Here is a 23,987-nt window from a genome sequence, read left to right on the forward strand (position 1 = left end):
CAGTGTAGGAACAACAATGCAGCCTCACCTGGCATGCCTGCAGCCAGTCCTTGTCCAAAAGCAAGGGCGGAATTCACTGCTGCAGCTGCCACTAGCGGATCTGTTTGCTGTCCCTGCTGATTCTGATTGGGGGTCAAAGGACGCTGGCTGGCTCCTCCACGGAGAACCTGGGAGACAGAAATAAATCAACTACTTTCTTCTCATTAGTTATAATCCACCACGTGCTTACATTGGGTTCACTGGTTAATAAAATTATATAGGTTTCAAGTGTACAATTCTATGATACATCATCTTATATGGCATTGTGTACCACCCAAAGTCAAATCTTCCATCACCACATATTTAACCCCTTTAACCTTTTACTAGCCCCCCAAACCCTCCTCTGGCAACCACCATACTGTTGTTGTCTGTGTTGAGTCAACTTTTAAGAACTGGTGGTTGTAAAAACATTTTTCCTATACTGGCATTTATCATATGTCATGGCTGTTAGGATAAAAATTCAAGTAACATTTCATATATTGAAATTCATTCTGCTGTTCTTAGTTTAAACATATTACCTTTATAAAGCAGCCAAAAGCATATTAAAAGTGATGATTCATTCATTAATCAAATGCTTTTAATGCCTACCATCTGTCAGGTACTAGGAGTAGTGTAAAAAATGAGAAAAACAAAACCCTGCCATCTTGGAGCTTTTATTCTGTAAATAAGACAGACAATAAATAGTAACTCTAATATAATGCCATTGGCTCTGACAAAAAGGTGAGTGAATAAGAAAGAGTATGATGAAGTTGAAGGGTGGAGGATTTAGATAAAATGAGTAATTTACCCTCAAAATTAAGTTAAAATATCGGTGACAAAAAACACTCACACAAAGGAAGCTATTGATATATTTTCTTTATGGAATAAGAGAACATCTTCTCTACCCTCCAACACTATTCCCATTCATCAAAGCCCAAATGAGCTCACCAGGTTGAATTTAGGAGGCTCCTGACCTACTTCTATTTCTCCTCTCATAAATTCCACAAACACACAGCTATGTAAATGGAGATGAATATTAGTCAAAACACTGACACTTCGGTGCAGAACACCAGTTCTGCCACTGTAATATTTACTTTTTTATTAATGAAACAGAGATCAAGATGCTAGTAATCATTCTTATTCTGAACACTCTGAGGAATATACATACTATAGCAAGTAAAAATGCAAAACCCACAGACAAAAGCTAAAATTACCAAAGTTTATATACATTCTGCAATGTTTTCAAAGGCAAAGTACTTATCAGATCACTTTCATTATCACTCTTCTATTTTTATCAGTCAGACACGTGATCAAGAGCCTGGGTACAGATTACCCCTGGTACCATTTGGTAAAAAAAAATTTGAGACAACACTAGGAATCAATTAAATATTTACGAGCATATATCAATTAAACGAGCATAAGTTGAACAATACTGTCTACAATGGCAAGAAGAAATGCGATGACATTTAATTTACCCAAAGTTTCCTATTTCTTTATCTGTAAATATAGTAAGAGTAACAGCTTACCTTGCAGATGTGTTGAAAATATATGAATTAATGCCTGCAAGGCACATATCTAGTACACAGGAGCTAATCAGTAACCAACAGCTAACTATTATAAAAATATTAGGCAAGGTGAGTGCTTGGGCCAAAACTTAGATGCTGCCCAACCAATAACCCAGAAGCCTCACTTTGGGAAAAGTAAACAGCATGTACAGAGATACGGCAAATGCTAACAATTCAAAACTAGTGGAGAACTAGAAAACACCAACGCAAGCATCATTTTCATTGGGCATAATAAACTAGGTTTATGTGCAGTTAGGAACTATACAAAAGGTCAGGGGCCAGGAGAGTAGACAAGGTGCCTGAAGAAAAAGGTGGTCCCGACTACTGAATCCTATTTTAATGAGAAGCAACAGGTTTCAGTATGGTACACTCTCTAGAAATCGATGCAGTACTTTGATGATAAATCAAAGTTCTTAAGCCAGCTGCCAATATTAACATATTTTAATTTCATCAATTGGTAACAAGTCTGGGTTTTATTAAAACAAATACATAAAATTTCACAATATTTCAGCACCTAGTAAAATAATTTAAGAATGTCTGAAAAATCTACTTGTAAAACACTAAGGAGTTAATTTACTACCTATTTTCATGATACAAAAGCTGTTACTATTTCAAAGGCACTGATTTAAACAGTGTTTGAAATTTAACAATATTTAATAAGAAAGCAGATATTCCATGGGGTATTTGAATTAATAATTATTCATCCTTAGTTCATCCTTATTCATCCTTATTCAACTATAGTTCACCATGCTCGGTAGAATTGGCATCTGCCATCTCCCCTAATTCAGAAAGTTCAGAAACCACTCTAAACTCTTTTCTCGCAAAATGCTACCTGTACTTGTCTTCCAATACCCAGGATTTTTCTTTTCTTTAGAATAGTTTAAAATAGAAAAAAAATATTTTTATCAGATGTCAGAGGAACCTCCAAATGGATAAGAAAGAAATCAGAACTAAGTGTAATGGATGGACCTGAAGAGACTTTGTTGAGTTCTAGCAACTAGATTTGGAGCGGTGTGCTTAGAACACGACAAGTGCTTCCCATTAAACATGCAGCCCAGAAAGGGCAAAAGCAAAGTTTAAAAAAGAACCTCTCATTTCAATGACTACGACAAAAGAGTTCACCAAGAAAAATCGTTATTTTCTGAAAACAAACAAAATGAAAACTGGGAAAAATAACATGGGGACTAAAATACAGCTGCTTATTAAAAATTAATGCTCGTATCTTTTTCATAGTAGGATCTGTAATTGTAGATGACAGAAAACTCTGAAATGCAAATGATCATCGTGCCCATTTTATAGCTAAGGAATCTATACTCAGAGAAGTTATGCAGTTTGCCCTAGCTGCAATCAGTCAGTGCCAGAACAAACACCAGATCACAGTTTTGCGTAACTCCAGACAACACAATATGGTCAGAAAACAGCACAAACTGTGAGATTACAGGCTTGTGTTTAAATCTTAACAACTTAGTATTTGTGTGATCCTAAGGCACACATATTCCATTTCTTCATTCCTAATTATGATGGAGAGTCATATAACCTATAGAATCAAAGTAAGTAAAGAAAGAACACTGTATGAAGTGAACTTTAAAGAGAAAGTTTTCAATAAGAAGTATTTACTACTATCTTTGTTGCTCACTCTATTGGAGCTAATTTTAAAACACTGCAATTACTTCAGTCTTTCAAACCCACAGGATTTGGCAGCCATTTAAACACAAAGATCATCATGCAAATAAATACAAATGATCTACAAAGAGAAGCTATGAAGAAATTAACTATTAGGAATCACCCTTTCTGTCACCAATTCTCTGCCGAATTCCCTTACATACTTGGTAGTAAAATTTTATCTACTGCAAAGAAAATCAGACATTAGCTTCCTAAAATTTATCTTACTACAGAAACACTCGCCCAAGATAAACTAGCTAGAAATTCAAAACCAGTGTTTTTCCTATAATTTTGTGCAATCTAAAAAATTAAACATATCCCTCTTTCAGAATGATAAAAAACAAAGGATTTTTGTTTGGATTATGTCATATAAATATATATGAGCATGATGTTTTACCTCAAAAAACAGCTTTAATTTGACAATACATATCAAAAGCCTAAACACCCATTTAATTTGTTTGGAAAAAAAATCCACATCCAGGAATTTAGTCCATGGTAATAATCCACAAAGGACTTGTACAAAGGATATTTATTAGTGGTATTTAAAACACCAAAATATTGCTAAGTTAAATATCAAATAATAATGGATTGGTCAAAAGAAAGTAAGGGATATTCTTTGATGGATTTAAATGTAATCAATAAATGTTAATAACATGGGAAACTGTAAAAGCAGGATGCAAAACCATGTGAACAGAATATTCCCAATTTTATAAAAAATTCATTAAGTAATGCTAAAATGACAGATACCAAGCATTAATATTGGTTTCTTCTTACATTAAAAAAGTGTGTTTTTTTTTAGTTTATTTATTTATTTATTTTTAGAGAGAGAAGGGAGGGAGATAGAGAGAGGGGAGGAGGGAGAGAGAGGGAGAGAGAGGGAGAGAGAGATAGACAGACACACATCAATGTGTGGTTGCTGGGGGTTATGGCCTGCAACCCAGGAATGTACCCTGGCTGGGAATCCAACCTGCAACACTTCGGTTCGCAGCCTGCACTCAATCCACTGAGCTATGCCAGCCAGGACCAAAAAATGTGTCGCAGTTTTAAGTTTCCTTCCAGTTCACAATATTCAGCAATAGGTGTTATTCTAGTAAACAGGAGAAAACGGCCTCTTTAAAATAAAAAGACAGGCCTGGTCAATGTGGCTCAGTTGGGTCGAGTGTCATCCTGTAAACTAAAAGGTCCCAGATTCAATTCCCACACAGAGCACAGGCCTGGGTTGCAGATTCCCTGCCAGTAGAGACCTTGTGAGAGGCAACCAATCAACGTTTTTCACTCTTTCTCCCTTTCTGCTCCTCTAAGCATGTCCTCAGGTGAGGAAAAGTAAAATAATATAAAACATACTCAGTTTTGCATTTAATTATTCTTTTACAACTCAATTTAAAAGTTAATACAATAAATTAAAACAGACATAACAGGTTTAAGATCTATATCCAACCTAGCAGATGTTATAACTTAGCAGTCTTAAGAACTGGTACCTCCCCTCTGGTAGCAAGCTACTTGTAAGAGAGACAGAAGTGATATGAGAATGGTGCTTAGCAGTTAACTGCAATATTGCAAAAAGAAAATTTACTATCAGTGTAATACTAACTTTGCCACTTGCTAATCATGTACCCTTAACTGGACAATTCTCTAAGCAATTTCCTCACATGTAAACTGTATAATATTATTTCAACTAGTTACAGTGACCAAGAACCTGATTCATAAATGGCATTAATAAGCATAGCTAAGTCTGAGCCCGAACTCATACAGACACGAGACAGAACTCACCCGTTCTCAGTGTTTCTCTAGTTGGACCAACATTTCCTTCTAATTATATACAACTAAAGTTCACACTCACATGGGGTCAATTTTGTTAACATTTACCTGCTGCTGCCCTTGCTGAGCCTGGGGGGTAGTCTGCTGATTAGCAGAATTTGTGGCTGCAGCAGCCGCAGCAGCTTGCTGCTGAAACAGACTGGCAGGGTAGACTCCCCAGGGAGTGACTCCATAGTACTGGTGAGGGACCACAGCCGGGCCTAAAAACAGCAAGAGAAAGGGAGAAACGTTTAGATTAGTAAGACTCATGTCTGGTTTTCCAAAGCCTACATCTGACTCAGCAGATCCTACTGTAAAATACTAATTTAAAAATATGTTGATTAATTCTAGCTAATCATTCTTTTTTTTTTTTTTTAATAAAAAATAGTATACATGATCCCTACACCAAAGTCTTCTAAAGTCAGAAATGTATTCCAGCCCTAGAGGAAGAACCTAACGAAGCAGGAAACACTGGATATATCAAAATGGTGCCTAACTCACAGAAGCAGGAAGGGGTGGGTTTAAGAATATGTAGAGGCATGGCTGGCCTGGGAACTCAAAGGTCACCAGTTCATTTCCCAGTCAGGGCACAGGCCTGGGTTGTGGGCCAGGTCCCCAGTTAGGGGGTGTATGAGAGGCAAAAGAGATCATGTATCTCTCATATATTACTGTTTTCCTCCCTCCCTCCTCCTCTCTATAAGTAAATAAAATAAAATTTAAAAAAAAAAAAAAAAAAAAGAATACATGGAGGAACTGGCCTTGGTCAGGAAGAAGGCAAAGGCATGCTTTTCCCCAAGAAAGAAAGGATATAGGAAAGATACAAAAAGAGTTTGTTGTCAGAAGGAAAATGAGTGTAGAATCTGTATGTATAAAGTGATGGAAAAGAACAAAAAATTAGGTTGTACCCCGTTTTCACTGGTAAAGATGGCACAGATGATAAATATGAACAGAGAGCCTGGTGCTTCATTAAGTCCAGAAGCACGAAAACCCACCAGTCTTCTGAGAACAAACCCAGACAGATACTCCACTGAACCTCCACTGCTCAGTTTCTAAGAGGCTTAGTTTTCCTATTTCTATTTTTCAAATGTCACAAAAGGCACTCAACACAACTACAGTCAGGCATCGATATATGAAATCTTAAATTTAAGTCAAAGTTGAAAACAAATAAAACAAAAAATAAGACTTCCGACCAAGATGGAGGCATAAGTAGACATACTGTGCCTCCTCGCACAACCAAAAGAAGGACAACAACAATTTAGAAACAAGAAACAACCAGAACTGACGGAAAACCAAACTGTATGGAAGTCTGACAACCAAGAAGTTAAAGAAGACACATCCATCCAGACAGTAGGAGGGGTGGAGACAGGCAGCTGGGCAGAGAGGACTCGCAGAAATGCGGCGGCTGGCAGACCCAGTGAGGTGGCGGATTGTGGAGCAGGGAGCGCAAGGCTGCAGCTAGCCAGCAAGGCAGTAGTGGGTGGACTGGCTAGGCGGCAGATTGCAGACTGATCGGTCCCACTTTGCACGCAAATAAACCAGGAGAGACAAATGGGAAGAGGGACGGACCGCGCAACCCAGGGCCCCACGTGGGGAAATAAAGCCTCAAACCACTGAGTGAAAACACCTGGGCTGGGGGAAGGGCGGTTGAAGCAGCAGTGGGAGAAACTCCCAGCCTCACAGGAGAGTTCGTTGGAGAGACTCACAGGGTCCTAGAATGGACACAAACCCACCCACCCAGGAATCAGCACCAGAAGGGCCCAGTTTAACTGTGGGTATCGGGGGAAGTGACTGAAATCCGGCAGAGAGCAGAGCAAGTGCCAATGTTCCAACTCGGACCCCTCCCCCACACAAAGCATCACAAAGCATCACAAAGCAGCGAGTGGTTTGCCCCGCCCAGGTGAACACCTAAGGCCCCGCCCCTCATTACGTAACAGGCACGTGGGGGGGGGGGGGGAGGCCCAAATGGAAGAACAGATCAAAAGCTCCAGAACAAATACAACTAAGCGATGAAGAGATAGCCAACCTACCAGATGCATAGTTCAAAACACTGGTATAATCAGGATGCTCACAGAATTGGCTGAATTTGGTCACAAATTAGATGAAGAAAAATGAAGGCTACACTAAGTGAAATAAAGGAAAATGTACAGGGAACCAATAGTGATGGGAAGGAAACTGGGACTCATAACAATAGAGTGGACCAGAAGGAAGAAAGAAGCATCCAACCAGAAAAGAATGCAGAAACAAGAATTCAAAAAAATGAGGAGAGGCTTAGGAACCTCCACAACTTTAAGTGTTCCAACATCCAAATTATAGGGGTACCAATAGGAGAAGAGGAAGAGCAACAAATGGAAAACTTTTTGAACAAATAATAAAGGAGAACTTCCCCATTCTGGCAAAGGAAACAGACTTCCAGGAAGTCCAAGAAGCTCAGAGTTCCAAAGAAGTTGAACCCAAGGAGGAACACGCCAAGGCACATCATAATTACATTAGCCAAGGAGAGAATCCTAGAAGCAGCAAGAGAAGGAGACAGTTACCTACAAAGGAGTTCCCATAAGACTATTAACTGATTTCTCAAAAGAAACCTTACAGCTAAGAAGGGGCTGGAAAGAAGTATTCCAAGTCATGAAAGGCAAGGACCTACATCCAAGATGGCTCTATCCAGCAAAGCTTTCATTTAGATTGGAAAGGCAGGTAAAGTGCTTCTCAGATAAGGTCAAGTTAAAGGAGTTCATCATCACCAAGTCCTTATTATCTGAAATATTAAAGGGATTTAATCTAAGAAAAAGAAGATAAAAATATGAACAGTAAAATGACAGGAAACTCATGGTTATTAACAACCATACCTAAAACAAAAACAAAAACAATCTAAGCAAATAACTAGAGCAGTAACAGAAACACAGAAATGGAGATCACATGGAGGGCTATCAACAGGGGAGGAAGAGAGAGGGGGAAAAGGTACAGAGAATAAGTAGCATAGGTGGTAGGTAGAAAAATAGAATGGAGGAGAGTAAGAATAGTATAGGAAATGTAGAAGCCAAAGAACTTATGTGTATGACCCATGGACATGCACTAAAGGGAGGGAATGTGCAGGTGGGAGGGGAGTGAAGGGGGGAAAATGGGACAACTGTAATAGTATAATCAATAAAATATATTTAAAAAATATATATATATATAAAACACCTTAACTTCTTACAGACCTGCTCAGTATCCTAGATACAACTAGGCTTTCTGCTTTAAACTAAATGATCAGTCCACCTTCTTTCACAACTGCTGCAGCCGCAGTCTTTGCCCCAGAGTAGGCAATAGACTACTCTGTTGTCTAAGTGAGCTATGCAGGCAGCAACCTGGATGTGGGAAAAATCTAAACCACTGAATTTTCTTCTTTTTAAAAAAATATTTATTTATTTTTAGAGAGGAGAAGGGAGGGAGAAAGAGAGGGAGAGAAATATCAATGTGTGGTCGCCCCTCGCATGCCCCCTACTGAGGACCTGGCTGCAACCCAGACTAGCAACCCATGTGCCCTAGACTGGGAATGGAACCGACGGCCCTTTGGTTCACAAGCCAGCACTGAATCCACTGAGCCACACCAGCCAGGGCTAAACCACAGAATTTTCTAAAGCAGGTAGCAAGAAATATCAAGGCTGCCTACCTGGCCAACCAAGACAAAGACTCAAAGCCAGATCCTCAAATCTGCTGAAACACATCTCCAATTAGAACTTTCTTAAAGAACAGAGTTTAAAATATTTACAACTTGATTAATAACCACACCTTACAACAGAGTTCCAAAGAGCTGTGTCAAAGATAGCTATTCTGACATTAACCCTATAGCAATACATACTTCATTAATAAGCATAATAAATTGGTACATGTTTTCTGTTTCACGTTAAGCTTCCAAAACATATGACGCAAGTCAAATTATGTTGTCCTGACATTTCTAATTCGGCATTTTCTGTACTGGTTGGTGGGCTTGGCCAAGAACAAGAAGCACTGTTTATAAAGCACTGTTTATAATGGTGCCCCACTGTGAAATACCACATCTGCCTACAAAAGCTATGTTATAGCTGAGTTATATTATTATAAAAAACAAATGGGTCAAAACGGTTTTTATCAAAAGCTATACCTCCAAGATAAAGAGAGTGACTGGCTCCCAAACTCATCTGGTTTATAAAGAAAAGTGGTTTTGGGCACTTGAAGAAAAGAATGAAAGAAGAAACACTATAAAGACCCTACCTGTGCCTTAGTTTCCTCACATGCAAAATGGGTGTAACAGGTGTTAGGGTGTTGCCACATCTACCTTGAAAGGTGAGGTTGCAACCTGCAATGATATTCCCAAGGGCCCCCCAAAAGCCAACAAAGCAAACTGCTATTGGGCACAGATTGTTGTTACCATAAGCATTTAAGCATAAGCATAAGCATTTAAACTATCCTCTATGTTTTCTTTAACTGACATTCCTCCTACTTGCCCTGCTCTTATGGCCCATGAATGCATTTAGGAAAATATCCCAGGTACATCATTACTTGAGATTGACTCATCAGGGTGCTTGTTTCAATTCCTGCATGATTAACACTCCATAAGAATATGCAGTTTCACAGTTTAGGTATTTAACAGTCCAGCTCTGTATGAAAGCACTTGAGTCATTCTCAGTTTGGTTCAGCTAATGAGCACAAAAAGCAAGATTCTTAACACCAAACTGTGATCTTGAGAACAGCATGTCTAATTGTCTAAGAAACTTAGACAATTTCTCTGTTTCAAATAACATATAGTAAGTTAGTAGAGGAAAGTACAGGAAAGAGAATTTAAGATAACAGATATATTTTAGGTTGGCCAAAAAGTTCGTTTAGACTTTTTCCGTACTGTGGCTCTAGTAGTGTTTAGTTGTCTTTAACTTCATTCGAAGCAATTTTGTTAGATTGTATTACGACAGCTGTCATATCAGCATGCATTAAAAAAAAACAAAAACATCAGAATTGGAGAATTTTTGTACAGCCATTTTAATACTGAAGAGGAAGAAGATATGCCACATTTTCCAAGTATAATGCTTTGTTATTTCCAGAAAGATGAAAACACAACTGAAACACAAAAAAAGGTTTGTGTAGTGTATGGAGAAGGTGCTGTGACTGACTGAATGTGAAAGAAGTGGCTTGAGAAGTTGCTTGGTATGACTAACATTCTGGCCAAGTAATTCTTTGCTGTGAGGCTGTCTTGTGCACGGGGAGATGTTTAGCAGCACCCCTGGCCTGTATCAATTAGAAGTAGATAGAGGGGGATAGCCGACATACTCAAAACTTCCAAATCAATCAAGTTATGGGTGAAAAGGAAAACTGTGTCTTTTATTTTACGGAACACACTCAACAGACTTTTTTGGCCAACCCAATAGTATGGTGAAGTGCGTACATGAGCTTTGAGTCAGAGGTGGTTCAAACCCCCAACTCTACATTTAAATTATGTGATCTCAAACAAGACAACTCTCTGAGCCGCAAATCCCTAACCTACATAATTATCACGTAGCAATTCACACAACAAAATCACTAAGCATAAGGCCTGGCAAATAGTTAATAAGGGTTCAATAAATATTGATGGTAGTTTGCAAAGATCATTCTTTAGGAAGAGGTTTCTATTTCTCCCCCAAAGGCCGAGGGTCAGCAGGGGAACTACACTACACGTTTCCACTACATCTCATGCTAAAATGTGAACAATTCTAAATAATGTGAACTTCTATACTGCATTTGAGGTCATAATGACAAATCACATGCTCTACAATAAGTGAAATCTTAAAATAATATTTAGTCATGATTAATAGTATGATTTGGATATGTTCCCAAAGAATACTCTGGAAGACATTTCGTTTAGCCGAATGCTGAATCCAATCTACCACACGTTTATGACCCCGCTATGACAGCAGCAACTATGCCAGAGTAAAATAATCCAAGTGCCTGCCTTTGAAAGAGTTTAGTGTCAAGGCAGAGAAAACACCCATGTATATATCCACAAGCAAATATATACAAAATAGTAAGTAAGAGAGAAAAAAATAGGAAAGGGTTAGCAGTGGAAGGTTTTTTAGAAGTGGCAATGCCAGCTAAAGGAGCTTCCAGGTACAGAGTAGGAAGAGTTTACTCGGGAGACCTCAGTATCCAAAGACACAGAGACCTAACCCACCATGGTATTTACAATAAGCTCAAATCAGTGTAGCACTGCTAGAATGTATGTTGTGAGCTAATACTAGCCCAACTTGGTCACCTCATTAACAATATGGATTCCAAAGAACCATCCATCACCACCACCCAAGTAGGTTACAATGATCAGCCATGTTTGATAACCACTGTATGCAACATTAGGGTACGTAAGACAGAAAGCAATGAAGGGTTTAAACAGAAGAGCAAAGGGATAATAAGGTTTGTGCTTCAGATAGTTTTCGTGAACAATTTTTGGAGGCAGAGGAGGGGGAAGATATAAGGAACTTTGGAATATGTAGAACAACTGCAAATGTCTAGGTAAAGCATATAAGGACCTGAACTTTGATAGACTACAGATAATAGAAAGACATGGGCGAGTGGAGAAATTCCCAAAATTTATATAAGCAACTGGTGGTGGTGGCTTCATGGATCAAAAACACCTGTATAGGGGGTGGCTGATTTACTTTGCCTTCAGTTTGCCTTTAGACATATTCAAGTCCAAAATTACAGCTGAGCAGAGCTACCCAGCTGGCAGGTAGATGGCACCAGAAGTCAGGAAAAATCCCCATTGGAGACATAGATTTGTGAAAGAGTACAAAGAACACAGGCCCCGTACAAACGACACTGAGCGGGTGAGAACACCCAGCATGCAGCAGAGCGTCTCACCTAGCGTCGCTGCCGCAGCCAATCCAGCTGTGTAGGGATCCGTCCCTGGGGGAGCAGCGCTGATGATGTATGGATTGGGGACAAATGCCGCAGGAGCTAAACCTGCTGAAAACATACCTGTCAGTAAAAACAAACTTGACTAAAACTGCAGCCCTACCAAATACCTACTCAGTTTGACTATTCATTCCAGGCTGTAAGTGAGGGGAAAAAAGAGAAAGAGAAAAAAAAAAAGAAGATAGGGTAGGTTGAAACTAAAGAAAAACATTTTAAAATAAATAAGCTGTATACTAAAGATTATGATGACAATTATCTTCTGTCTATTTTTTACCTTTGCTAAAACATTACAATTAAAACTGTTTGCAGTTTTAAATTCAGCACAATTTCTAAAAGAGAATTAAAATTATAACAAGCTAAAACAAGGAATTAAAAAGACACTATAATAGGATGAAAGGAAGGACTTATTTCCATTTATAACAATTTTCCAGTTTTTCTGAAATAAAATATATGAGTATTTGTAAAGAAAACTATCTACAAGTATAAAATCCCAAACCCAGACAGAAGCCTCTCTGTGCCTGGCCTTCACACATCTGGGTTGGAAGCCAGTCTTTCCTCCCGCAGCACACCACAATCCGTGATTGGCAATCTCCTTTCTACTCAATCATATCATTTTAACACATTAGAAAAAAAACAAAACTTCTACTTGTTCTTGTAACATAGCACTTAGTTTCAGAGACCTTAAAAAGGTCGTGGGTGGAGAGCATCTAGGCCAGGAGTGTCAAACTCATTTCCACCGGGGGCCCTATCAGCCTCCTGGTTGCCTTCAAAGGCCAAAATAATTTTAGGACTGTATAAATGTAACTACTGCTTAACTGTTAAGGAGCTGAAATTACATTTGGCCCTTTGAAGGCAACCGTGAGGCTGGCATGGCCCCCAGTGAAAATGAGTTTGACGCCCCTGGCCTAGGCAGTTAGACAAAAATATGCACGGCAAATCAACTGCTATAGAAAAAAGGCAAAGCTACTTTAAAAACAAGTAATTACATGGAATGCTTTTAAAATAAATGCCACTAGGAAAATGGATTTGTAAGTACTACTGCTTAATAAGAGGTTGATACTATTCACAGTCTATACAGCCCCAATATGGACAAAACTATTGTTATTGAATAGATTTCATCCAATCTTACCAACAGAGTTGATGCTAGTCACCACAACAGTAAACACTTTAAATTCAAAAGAGCCGAGGTAGGCCACGAATAGCTAAACATTAAGAAATCTCATCAGCTGAGGTCTGAAAGGTGTGCCAAAAATAAAGAATGCAGCTCGAGACAGCTGGACGAGAGGACTAAGCCATTCACTCTGAGGGATTTGTCTGAACCCTGGACCCTAAAATGGTGGCCACACTGAAAAAGAAGGAGCAGCAGGCGTAAGGACTTACCGATGTGAGGCTGATGGGCAGCTGCCAGCGCGTACTGCTGCTGCTGGGCAGCTGTCAACTGCTGGACAGCAAGCGCATTGGGTCTTTGGAACAGCTGAGGTCAGAAAAAGACAAGGTGACGTTAGACAAGGTGACTATTTCATGAATTGTTTAAAAATCTCTCTGAATAAAAATTTCTATACGCCCCATTAAGGCATGATACTTGAAACAAAAATGTTCTCACGCTCTCCTCCTTTCACATGGTATTGCAATGCTTTGTATTTCTGTTCCCTCCTTCTTTACCTCAGTTTGATGTGTCCAGTCCCCACGTGCTGACATTACAGATCATATGTCCCTGAACCACATGCACGCACGCAAGTGCCCTACTGCTTGTCAACAGGTCTGAGGGGCTGCCCGAGCCAAGGCACACAAAAATAAAACAGGGACACTGCGACGTAACTCCCACACTGCCCTTAGTGCTGTCGTCTCCCTTCAGTTCTTTTCAGACCCCCACACAAACTCAGAGTTAAACGTCACCTACTCATATTTTGGAAAGCAAAATGAAAACTATTTATTTTGTCCTCTGGCTGCCTCTTCCCAGGGAACTGATATTGGATACCTTCTTCAACTAATGGCTTACAATAATGAGTAAACTGAACAACTGCCCCACTTTTGGGAGCTCCTGAATTTCCGGGATACCTATTCTTTATATGTAGGAACAGCTGCTACTAACAAAACGTGGATTATGAGCTCAGACCTAACACACTTCTTAGTTCCCACAAAAAGGAAAGGAATTCAAAGAGTCTTAATACAAAGTCAATCATTTACTCATTCATTCCAAAAATATTTATAGACTACTAGGCACTGTGGAAGGAACTAGGGATATAACAATAAATCAAATGTTCACACACTTCAGCATGAATAGTACTGGTACAAAGACAGGGGATGCCGGTGATCTGATTCGAGTGCCTAACAAGCCTCCTTTGCAGCCATTCTGAAGACACCTTTGTTTGCTGGGATTGGAGTGAGAGCACTTACTGAAGGGACCTCCCTAGAAAGCACGTTCAATCTACCTGCTTTTTATAAAGTGTTTTTCAACAGCTCAGCAGACATCAGGATGATATATGAGACCCCATGGAGCATGAATCACAGAAGTTCTCGTAGAGATCTGATTATTTCAGACATTAGGAGATAATGACATTCCACCAACTTAACTTTCAATGGAAAGACCTGATCCTATGATTTAGCTATCTTTTATGCCTCAAATATATGAGTAGCCTGATTTTAAATAAAAACAAGGGTGAATTTTGAACATACTCACCAACTTCCCCTCTTACCTCTCTTTCTCTATATTTATCTTTCTAAATCCCAGAGTAAAAGTTAGTCTTTGCTTTTATAATACGAATGTCAAAAATAGCCATGCAGAGCCATGGTCAGGTGCTCAGTTGGTAGGAAAGTCACCCTATACACCAAAAGGCTGCAGGTTAGTCCTGACAGTTTTGTGGCTCATTTGTTTGGGTGTCATCCTGCAAAGCATGAGGTCAACAGTTCGACTGCGGGTCAGGGCACATGCCTGGGTTGCAGGCCTGGGCCCCAGTTGGGGCACATGCAAGAGGCAATAGATCATAGTTTCTCTCCTTCTCTTTCTCCCTCTTCTCCCCTCTCTCTAAAAATAAATAAATAAAATCTTTAAAAAGGCTTCTAAAAGTAAAGCAATGAGGCAACATTTAAAAAGAAAAAAAGGTTACAGGTTCGATCCCCAGTTGGGGCATACACTACCGTGACAGCGGACTGATGTTTCCCTCTCACATCAATGTCTCTTTCTCCCCACCCCCCTTAAAATCTACGAACATATCTTCTAGTGAGGGTCTCAAAATATAGTAATAATAATGACCATGTAGAGATTTCAAAAATACTTTGGCTGTTTTTCAAAGGTTAAAGAAGAAATATTTCATTTATGATGCTGGTAAAAAGATAACACTACTTTACAGACATTGATTAAATCCTGAGTCTTCAGAAGAAATACTGGAGTGTATCAACAAACATACTAAAACAATTGTTCGTCCCCAGGAATGGAGCCAGTCAGTACCATGCGGTCACTGTGATCTTGGATTTTTGCCAGGTTGGTGTCATATTTCTGTTTTATCTGAAGGACAGTCTCATAGAACTCCCACCAACAGGAAGCAGTCTACCCAAGAGGGGCAGCCAGGAGGCAGAAAGTAAAATTGTGGGAAGTTGATTTTTTAATTTTTTGAAGGCTATAAAAATACCTCATAGTTCCACTAAATACTGTCTATTCAGTGGGACTCCGGAATTTTCCTAGCCTAAAACATTTTGAAATATTTACCATCTGAGACATTGTTCATGGCTAACCTCTTTCCTCCACCCTGCTGTAAACAAAGTAATTCGATTCATTCAGCAAACATTTTTTTGAGCACATTATTAGCTAGACACTGTGACATAGGAAATAGAAATGGTCCATGCAGAATATATATCTTGAGGACATCTCTTTTGTAAAAAAGATTTTACTTATTTTTTTAGACAGCAGGGAGGGGAGGGAGAAAGAGAAACATCAGTGTGTGGTTGCCTCTCACGCACCCCTTACTGGGGACCTGGCCCCACAACCCAGGCATATTCCATTAACTAGGAATAGAACCAGCAACCCTTTGATTCGCAGGCTGGCGCTCAATCCACTGAACACCCAGCTGGGGCGGTTTTCTTGATTTATTAGCCAAAAACCATACCCCAATGCCATTTCATATGACTTCTCAATTCATATGTTTTTAACATTACATGTAACTCATATGCACACACACATATGTATGTGTGTACTGTATCTGTAAATACAGTGTGTGAATACCATGAAAGTAATAATTCCACATAACATGAGTTAGTGGTTCTACCCACCATGTTACCATACTTTGAGAGTAAGGAAGCATTACTTTTCACTTAAAAAACACAGGCCCTACAAGAATTCCCATATATCCTGTATTTGAGGGTTGATTAATATATTTCAGATGATTATGGTGACCAGAGAAGGAATTATTTTTTTAGTGTGTTTCGTAGTAAACAATTAACAAAAGTAAATTATGCATCTACAGCAGGCAGATCTGATTACAGATTACAGTAATTCTGGTGTTCTCTTTATGTAAATTGTCTAATATTAACTGGAAATACAGGGTAATCAAAACAAAATTAGGTAATTGGCAAGCGATGGATTCCAAAGCTTCCTGAAAAACTCACACAAATGCCATCTGCTGGGCAAAGCACAGAACTCTGTAAACATTTTCATGATTTTCACAAAGTGTGCTAGTCATAACTGAGAAACACAATACCGTGAGATTTGGAGAAAATGTTTAATTTAAGGTTGGTATAATGATAAATGTGCCACTATTGATTATAATTTATTTGGGTAGAATTCATACGCTGTTCAAGAGAATGCAGAGAAAAATACATCAGCTATTTCAAGATTTGGGAACTACACAAGCAAGCTGGTTTGACTTCCTTCTCTACCACTGTATGACCTTACAAGAGACCCTTGTCAGGGTTTTATTCCAGGAAAAAAAAATCTGAGCACTCGAAAACACACAACATAGTGACCGACATATAGCTGGCATCGTATAAAATATAGCTATTACTACTATTATCAATAATTGTTGAGTTTTCAGAATATGGAATAGTATTTACATATGGAGTTGGCAAATGTAAAAGACTATCTCCCTAGGCCCCTGCCATCAATAAAATATACTGCCAGCCCTGGCTTTTTCACCAGTTTAAGGCTACATCCACAATAGATAAGGCATAGGAGCAGAGCCTGGGGCCAGAAAGCCTAGATTCATATCTCAGCTCCACCACTAACTTTCTATGTGACTTTGTGCAAACTAATCTCTCTCAGCCTTGCTCTCCTCCTCTAATAGAGACAATAAAAATATGAATAACTCATAAAGTTGTTGTATTAACATTAACGCATGTGAAGAACATACAATAGTCTTTTGTGTGTGATGAGCACCCCCACACAGACACAATGATTCTGTGATTACCTCTTACAGCTTCTCCCCCAACAAAGGAAGCCCAGGAATGGGGAAAACAGAGGGTAAGACTCTCAGAGCCAATGTCAAAGTCAAAATCCCACTGAGGTCATGAGCACCAATTGTTCTCCGCAGGTCACAAAGATAACATGGAGGAAAAACATTTTTTGTTGTTGTTGAAAAGTACTGTTTTACAGTATCTCCATGCAGAAAAAAGACTATGAATGCAGCTGAATTTGAAGGTGAAACGACTCCACATATCGAAAGTCTTTGTGTTTCTAGTACCAGGTCCGAAAGAAACAGCCTGGAGCTAGAAACCAAAACATACACTTGCATAACTTACACTACATGACCTTCAATAAGTCTTTTAGCTTCACGATGTCTTAATTTTCTTACCTATGAAAATAAAATAGCTGCCCTATTTCATGGAGCTGTTGTCAGGATTCATAGAGAAAAGCCCTTTGAAACACCGAAGTACCGTATTTCACTGTGCACATGTATACATGCACTCCCATGTATAATACGCACCCATGTTTTTGGCCCAAACTTTCAGAAAAGTATCTTTTGTTTTAATTCAATTATTTATTTGTTTGTTTATTTTAGATACTTAGTTTTTTTGTATTATAAAAGAGTTTCAGCATTTATTTCCGAGCGTGTTATGGTACAAGAAATTTTACGTAACAATTACAAAACATAAGAACAGATACAAGGTAATTCAGGTACTACCCATGTATAATGTGCACCCTCATTTTTCCCTCAAAAATTTGGGCAAAAAGGTGCACATTAATACGTGACAAAATACAGTATTACATCAATGGTGGGACCATAAGTTTTTAATGAAAGGATATATTGGAGCCTGTCCTCAGAACATGAAATCTGTAGAAGTCTGCTTTAAAAGCTTCTGGGTCAAAACCCACTCTTGACCAGGTTATTTGACCTGTTTAGCACTTAACCGGGTTAAATGACCAACTAGTGATTATAATGATTTCTGGTTTAACAGGTACATACAAACCATGCTGCTGAATTTTTTAAAAAGAAACTTCTTTATATTTCTTTAACAGATGAAGAAGAATTTCATTCCATAATAAACAATGTCTAAATAAGGGGGGAGGAAGCCATATCCTTCTTTCAAGTAAATTAGTATATCTTTTGAGAAAGATCACATAAAATTTCAACGAAGTCAAATAACAGTAAAGGTAAGCTTCAATCAACCAAACTGGTAGCTAATGTGAGCATTTTAACAGTGATTATACACAACACTAATAGAGTAATTCTCTCGCTTGTAAACTGAAAAACAAGCCAAGAATATTAAATTCCTATATTAAAACTATGCACACAATTGGCCTCATAAGAATGAGAATTTAATCATTACCACAGTTTTAAAAGCAGTGCATGCCAATTTCTTCTCCCATCTGACTAGGGTCGTGAAGAAATAAATACAGTATATTTCAATTATGACTTTCAGAGTATTTTTGTCTGTTAAAATTCATGCTTAACAGGTAAGAGTTTTAGTACATTAGTATGCAATTTTGTAAAACATGCTATATTAGGCTATTTTTAGATTAACTGAATTCTAAATAAAGAATATCAACAATTAATGTGATTACTCTATAATGACATAATCCTGGCTTTGGTTTCTGCTATCCAGGATTATAATTTAATGAAACCTAGTAATAATTTTTGAAAATATATTTTGGAAATATAATAGGTATATAGCTTTTTATCAACGTAAAAAAAAAAAAAAAAAAAAAAAAAGGCCCTGGCCAGGTAACTCAGTTGGTTAGAATGTCATCCTGTTACACCAAGGTTGCAGGTTCGATCCCTGGTCAGAGCATATACAAGAATCAACCAACGAATGCATAAATAAGTGAAACAACAAAGTAATGTTTCTCTCTCTCTCTCTCCTCTCTCATCAATAAACACTTTTAAAAAATAAGAAAGTAAAAAACGCATTGCTCAAGCACCATAACACAAAATGGTGCTAAACACTACGAACTGTTCACTATGTTTTCCAGAATTGAGGAGAAGAAAATATGGGGGGAAATGTGAGCAAAAAGGGAGAATGTTCCAGAAATATAAATAAGCATTTCAAACTACCCTGAATTAAGGCTTTTAACCCCAAATCTTGGTACTTGAGATAGGTAAAATTATCTTTATTTTAACAAAATTTAGTGTGTCCTTCAATTATGATTATAAGCAACAAACCACATTGTCATCTGTGATAAATCACGTTCATGTTACTTGTAACTGTTAAGACATCTGAAAATCTTGTTTATGCTCCTTAAGATAGCGAGTCCACCTAACTCTATTTCATGAATCATATGATAAGGCACATACATCATTAAATTTTTCATTAAAGATTTCCTCTGTAACCCTACTTACACTCTACATTTTAAAACATTATTCTGAGAATCCAGTCCACAGATCTCACATAACTGCCAAGGGGTTCACAGTACAAAAAAGGAATCCCTACTCTAAATAAACATAGACAAGTTAAGTTTAAGATTAACAGTGACTAGACAAGTACCATTAAGTTTGTAATGAACTACATGAAAATCACCTTTTCTGTATTTTGAGACTGTTCTATATTACTTATATATCTCAATATAAGCTACTATTAACAGTTTTGAAACCAACTTACCCCACTAAATCAAAACACTGATTTAAAGTAAATAAGACAGACCCCCTCAAAAAAATCACAAATAAAGCTCCATACAAACTGTAGCAAATAGCTCAAGACTAAAAACAAATAGGTTTAGATACCCATTTAAGAAAGCCACGGTAAAAGGACAGAATGTTCAAAAAGATGTGTGTCACACTAGGTATCTGGTCCAAAGCTCACAATCATTAACACTGTCTGGGACGTAGGGCTGGCTCGGAAGGCCTCTGTGACCAGATAGGTACCTGTGTCTCCTTTTCCCCTTCCACACATATTGTGCTGGCCAGAAAGCCTGTGTAGTTTTTTCTGTAACAGAATGATCTTTGCTAACTAACATTAATATTTACTGAACCCTTATTAACTATTTGCCAGACCTTATACTGAGTGCTTCTGTTTTGTGAGTTACTGAGTGATGATTTTACAGGTTAGGAATTTGGGGCTCAGCGAGCTGTCTTGTCTGAGATCACACAGTTTAAATGCAGAGTTGGGAGTTTGAACCAGCTCTGACTCAAAGCCCATGCATGCACTTCACTATACTAGTCTGTTCAGTAGTTTCCACAACATAAAAGACACAGTTTTCCTTTTCACCCATAACTTGATTGATTTGGATATTTTGAGTATGTTGGCTAACTCCTGCATATTGGCTTCTAATGGGTAGAAGCCAGGAATGCTACTAAACATCTCCCAGTGCATAAGACAGCCCCAGAGCAAAGAATTACTTGGCCAGAATGTCAACAGTACCAAGAAACTTTGCAAACTATTTGTGACACATTCAATCAGTCACAGCACCTTCTCCATACACTGCACAAATTTTTCAGTGAGTTACCTTTCTTGAAATAATAAAGTATAATATGCCAAAAATGTGGTGTATCTTCTTCCATCTTCAATATTAAAATGGCTGCACAAAAATTCACCAATTTTGATGCTTTTTAAAAAATGCACGCTGGTGTAACAGCTATCATAATACAATCTAACAAAGTTGTTTCGAATGATGTTAAAGACAACTAAGCACTACTAGAGCCACTGTACAGAAAAAACTAAACAAACTCTTTGGCCAACCCAACACCTTCCACTCTTGTCAGCCCATATCCATGCCATGGTCATTTCCATCTCCACACATCTGCTCTCTTAACTGCAGCAATATATACTCCACCTGTCTTTCAAGCTACATCTATGCAACCTAGGTCCTCATCAAGCCCTCCCCTGGTCTGATAGCATTCCCGACCCACCAATTTAACACTTAGTCCCTCAACTGTTTCATGTACAGTAGCCTTACAATGAACAACCAGCTCTGTTCACTGTGGGCAGAACCTAAGGTTCCTGGAAGGACACAACACTCAGCCGTTAACTGATTAATACGGGTAAAAGAATGTCTAAAACTGCTAGTAAACTAACAGCACAAAAGAACTAAACCACAGTAATTAAGTTGTTCCTTCTTTGAATTGTCCCATCACTGCCTATAAAGCAGCACAACAAAGTCAGTAAGATACGCAACACTATCTCTGCAACCTCACTTTTTTTCAACCTCAAATACCACATAGGGTGACTGCTCTAAATATCTACTGAACATGTACCTGCTAATTTCTAATTTGAAGCCTTTAGTTTTACCATTTCCTCCACCTGAATTTTATTCTTTTCCTGATATAAACAGGTCTTGCAAGGTACAGCTCAAGATTCACCTCTTTCTTAAGTCCTTCCTTCCCCAGAGAACAGAGTATGTACTCCCTTGTCTAAGGTTCCTAGGACATGGGCATGAATGATCTTATTACTTGTCATCGAGTACTTCCTTGCAGTATCTAAATGACCAAATGGGTCAAAGTAACTAAACTGAGAGCTGTGGAATAAGGGGAGCCCATTCCACTCATGAAAGATAGACTTGGCTAGAACTGAGAACAAAAAATGTGAATAGAAGTTTATAATCTACAGTCCAAAGATCTGGGATTTCCCTGCAGTTACCCACAAAGTTTGGTATCAAAAGAATTATGTTCATTTTTCTGATGAGAGAACCATGGCTTTTGATCACATAGCAATAGGGAGGTAATATCCAAGTGGTAGATTTCCTGGATATTATACAGGCTAGTTATCTATATCTGAGGCACAAGCCAGTGGGCCAGGTTTAAAGGACTCATGTATTAGAATATATGCTGGGCCTCAAAGAGTGGCCTCCAGCCCTCATAGAAGGTTAGTTTCAAATTTTAGTTCTGGGAAGCTTATTAATCACGAGGGGGCAGTTCTGAGATATTATGAGAGAAAAGGTTCCCTGAAAACTCGGTCTGCTAAAGCAAAGCAGAGGACACAGAGAGGACGAGACTCCAGCCTTACCTTCAAGGAGCTTACCATCTAGGAAGGGCTATTAGACAAGCAATCAAAACACAAGGCAGAACATGGTGACATTTTTTCTTAAGCAAAATACAAAGCACTACAGAATTCAAAGGAAACAGACGTGACAACTTATTGATTTGGAGACCAAGAAAGGTAACAGCACTGGAGCTTGAAGAATGAGAACAATGTAAATTAGTAGAAATGGAAAGGGAAATAAAATGTGGTGAAAAGCAAAAGGGTAAAGACTGGAGGGATAAAATATAAGAACATACATCAATTTACAATAGAAAAATGATCCTTCCTTCTTAACACTACTGGCTTTTATGTAGTAGCCTATAAGAGGTTAAAAGGTCTTGAAGGTACTCAGGAATTTTGAGCCAATGGTTCCCATGTGTGCTATTAGGGTGCCTAGTATAAGAACGTGTAAAGCAATCGACTAAGAAAAGCAAGAACTAGGAGCCCATGGGATAAACAACAAGGACCATGTCACACCTTGGTGGTATCTCTGTCCACCAACACCCCTATGTTGTAGCAACCAAGACATGGATGGAAAGCCAGAACCCAACAACAATTAACTTTCAAAATAATGAATATTCACTTTCAAAAATTGTTGACATGGGACTCTTGGTGAAGGCACCCTGGATTTTATAAATGTGAGTAGGTGTTGTGTTTAATGTGATTGCGCTAAACTATGTGTGGGTGTGCAAAAGTGGGTTTCTGTTGTTCAAGATCAATAATTATCCAGCCTCCCAAAAAACAGTTAAATTTTGAAACCAGAGATCGACAAATCAAAAGAGAATCCCAACTCTGAGTATGAAGTAAAGAACAACTAAATTAAAGAGAATCAGATTTTCATTCATAAGAAATTGGACACAAATACTTCCTTAAATAACAAGCAAAAGGTTCCATTCAGAATGGAAGCTAAGAACGAAAATCATCCATAGTTCTAATGGTTGCTGCAGAAATTCGGACCAAAAAACAGAGTAAAAGAATACATACAAAAAAATTTTGGCAGAAAAAAATGTTTTATTATTTTTAATTTTTATTGTTAACATTATTGCAGATGTCCAGATAAAACTTCTTGATATTAACTAGTTTAAAGGATCTGACTAACCTATACTCATGAACCTCAATTTAGATAAAGAAATTGCCAAATTAATTCCCTAAGCTGTACAAGGTGAATTCTACACAAAAATATCATGTACCTATGTGCACTGGTGTGGCACACGGTATTTTGAAGTCTAGTATGTCTTCAGCACCTGAAATAATTTCTGGCTTCATGCAAAACTGCTGTTTTGAAGATTCACTGTGATAAAGGGCAAAATCATGAAACACTATTTCTTATAAAGACAAGAAAAAACACAGAAAGTCGATTCTTACAAAGAAGAGGGCATATCTATAGAGAACTACAGAAAAAATAATGTATACATTCATTTTACCCTTTTAAAAAAATGTTTGAAGTTAAAACTAATGTATTCATCTGATATGAACAAAGAGCAAATGCACATCAGAAAATCCCTTAAAGTGATCTCATTTTGTAGACTTTATATGGTTAACCTATTTCCAATCATCTATCAATCAAAACTCATTAAAAATCAACTATTTATGACAACTAAAGGAATAGTACGGTATAACTGATCTCCAAAGACCCAAAGCCAATTTCCCCATTGATAAAGAATTTGT

The 23,987-nt window shown here is 38.1% G+C and overlaps 1 protein-coding gene across 20 annotated transcripts in view; it reads right to left on the reverse strand.

The window, feature by feature from the left end:
• Positions 1 to 23,987, reverse strand: part of PUM1 (pumilio RNA binding family member 1) — a 124,231-nt gene that overhangs the window by 36,988 nt on the left and 63,256 nt on the right. For 9 of the 20 annotated variants that reach the window (XM_036025663.1, XM_036025659.1, XM_036025654.1 and 6 more), the window contains 4 exons: positions 13,317 to 13,410; positions 11,883 to 11,999; positions 5,112 to 5,263; positions 29 to 167 (listed from right to left, as the gene is read on the reverse strand). In XM_036025663.1, the coding sequence (XP_035881556.1) occupies positions 29 to 167; positions 5,112 to 5,263; positions 11,883 to 11,999; positions 13,317 to 13,410 (502 nt within the window). The remainder of the gene's footprint in view (positions 1 to 28; positions 168 to 5,111; positions 5,264 to 11,882; positions 12,000 to 13,316; positions 13,411 to 23,987) is intronic. The other 11 variants (XM_036025664.1, XM_028512793.2, XM_036025666.1 and 8 more) reach the window with 2 other exon arrangements.

This window comes from Phyllostomus discolor, chromosome 5 (assembly GCF_004126475.2).
Source record: "Phyllostomus discolor isolate MPI-MPIP mPhyDis1 chromosome 5, mPhyDis1.pri.v3, whole genome shotgun sequence".
Lineage (NCBI taxonomy): Eukaryota > Metazoa > Chordata > Mammalia > Chiroptera > Phyllostomidae > Phyllostomus > Phyllostomus discolor.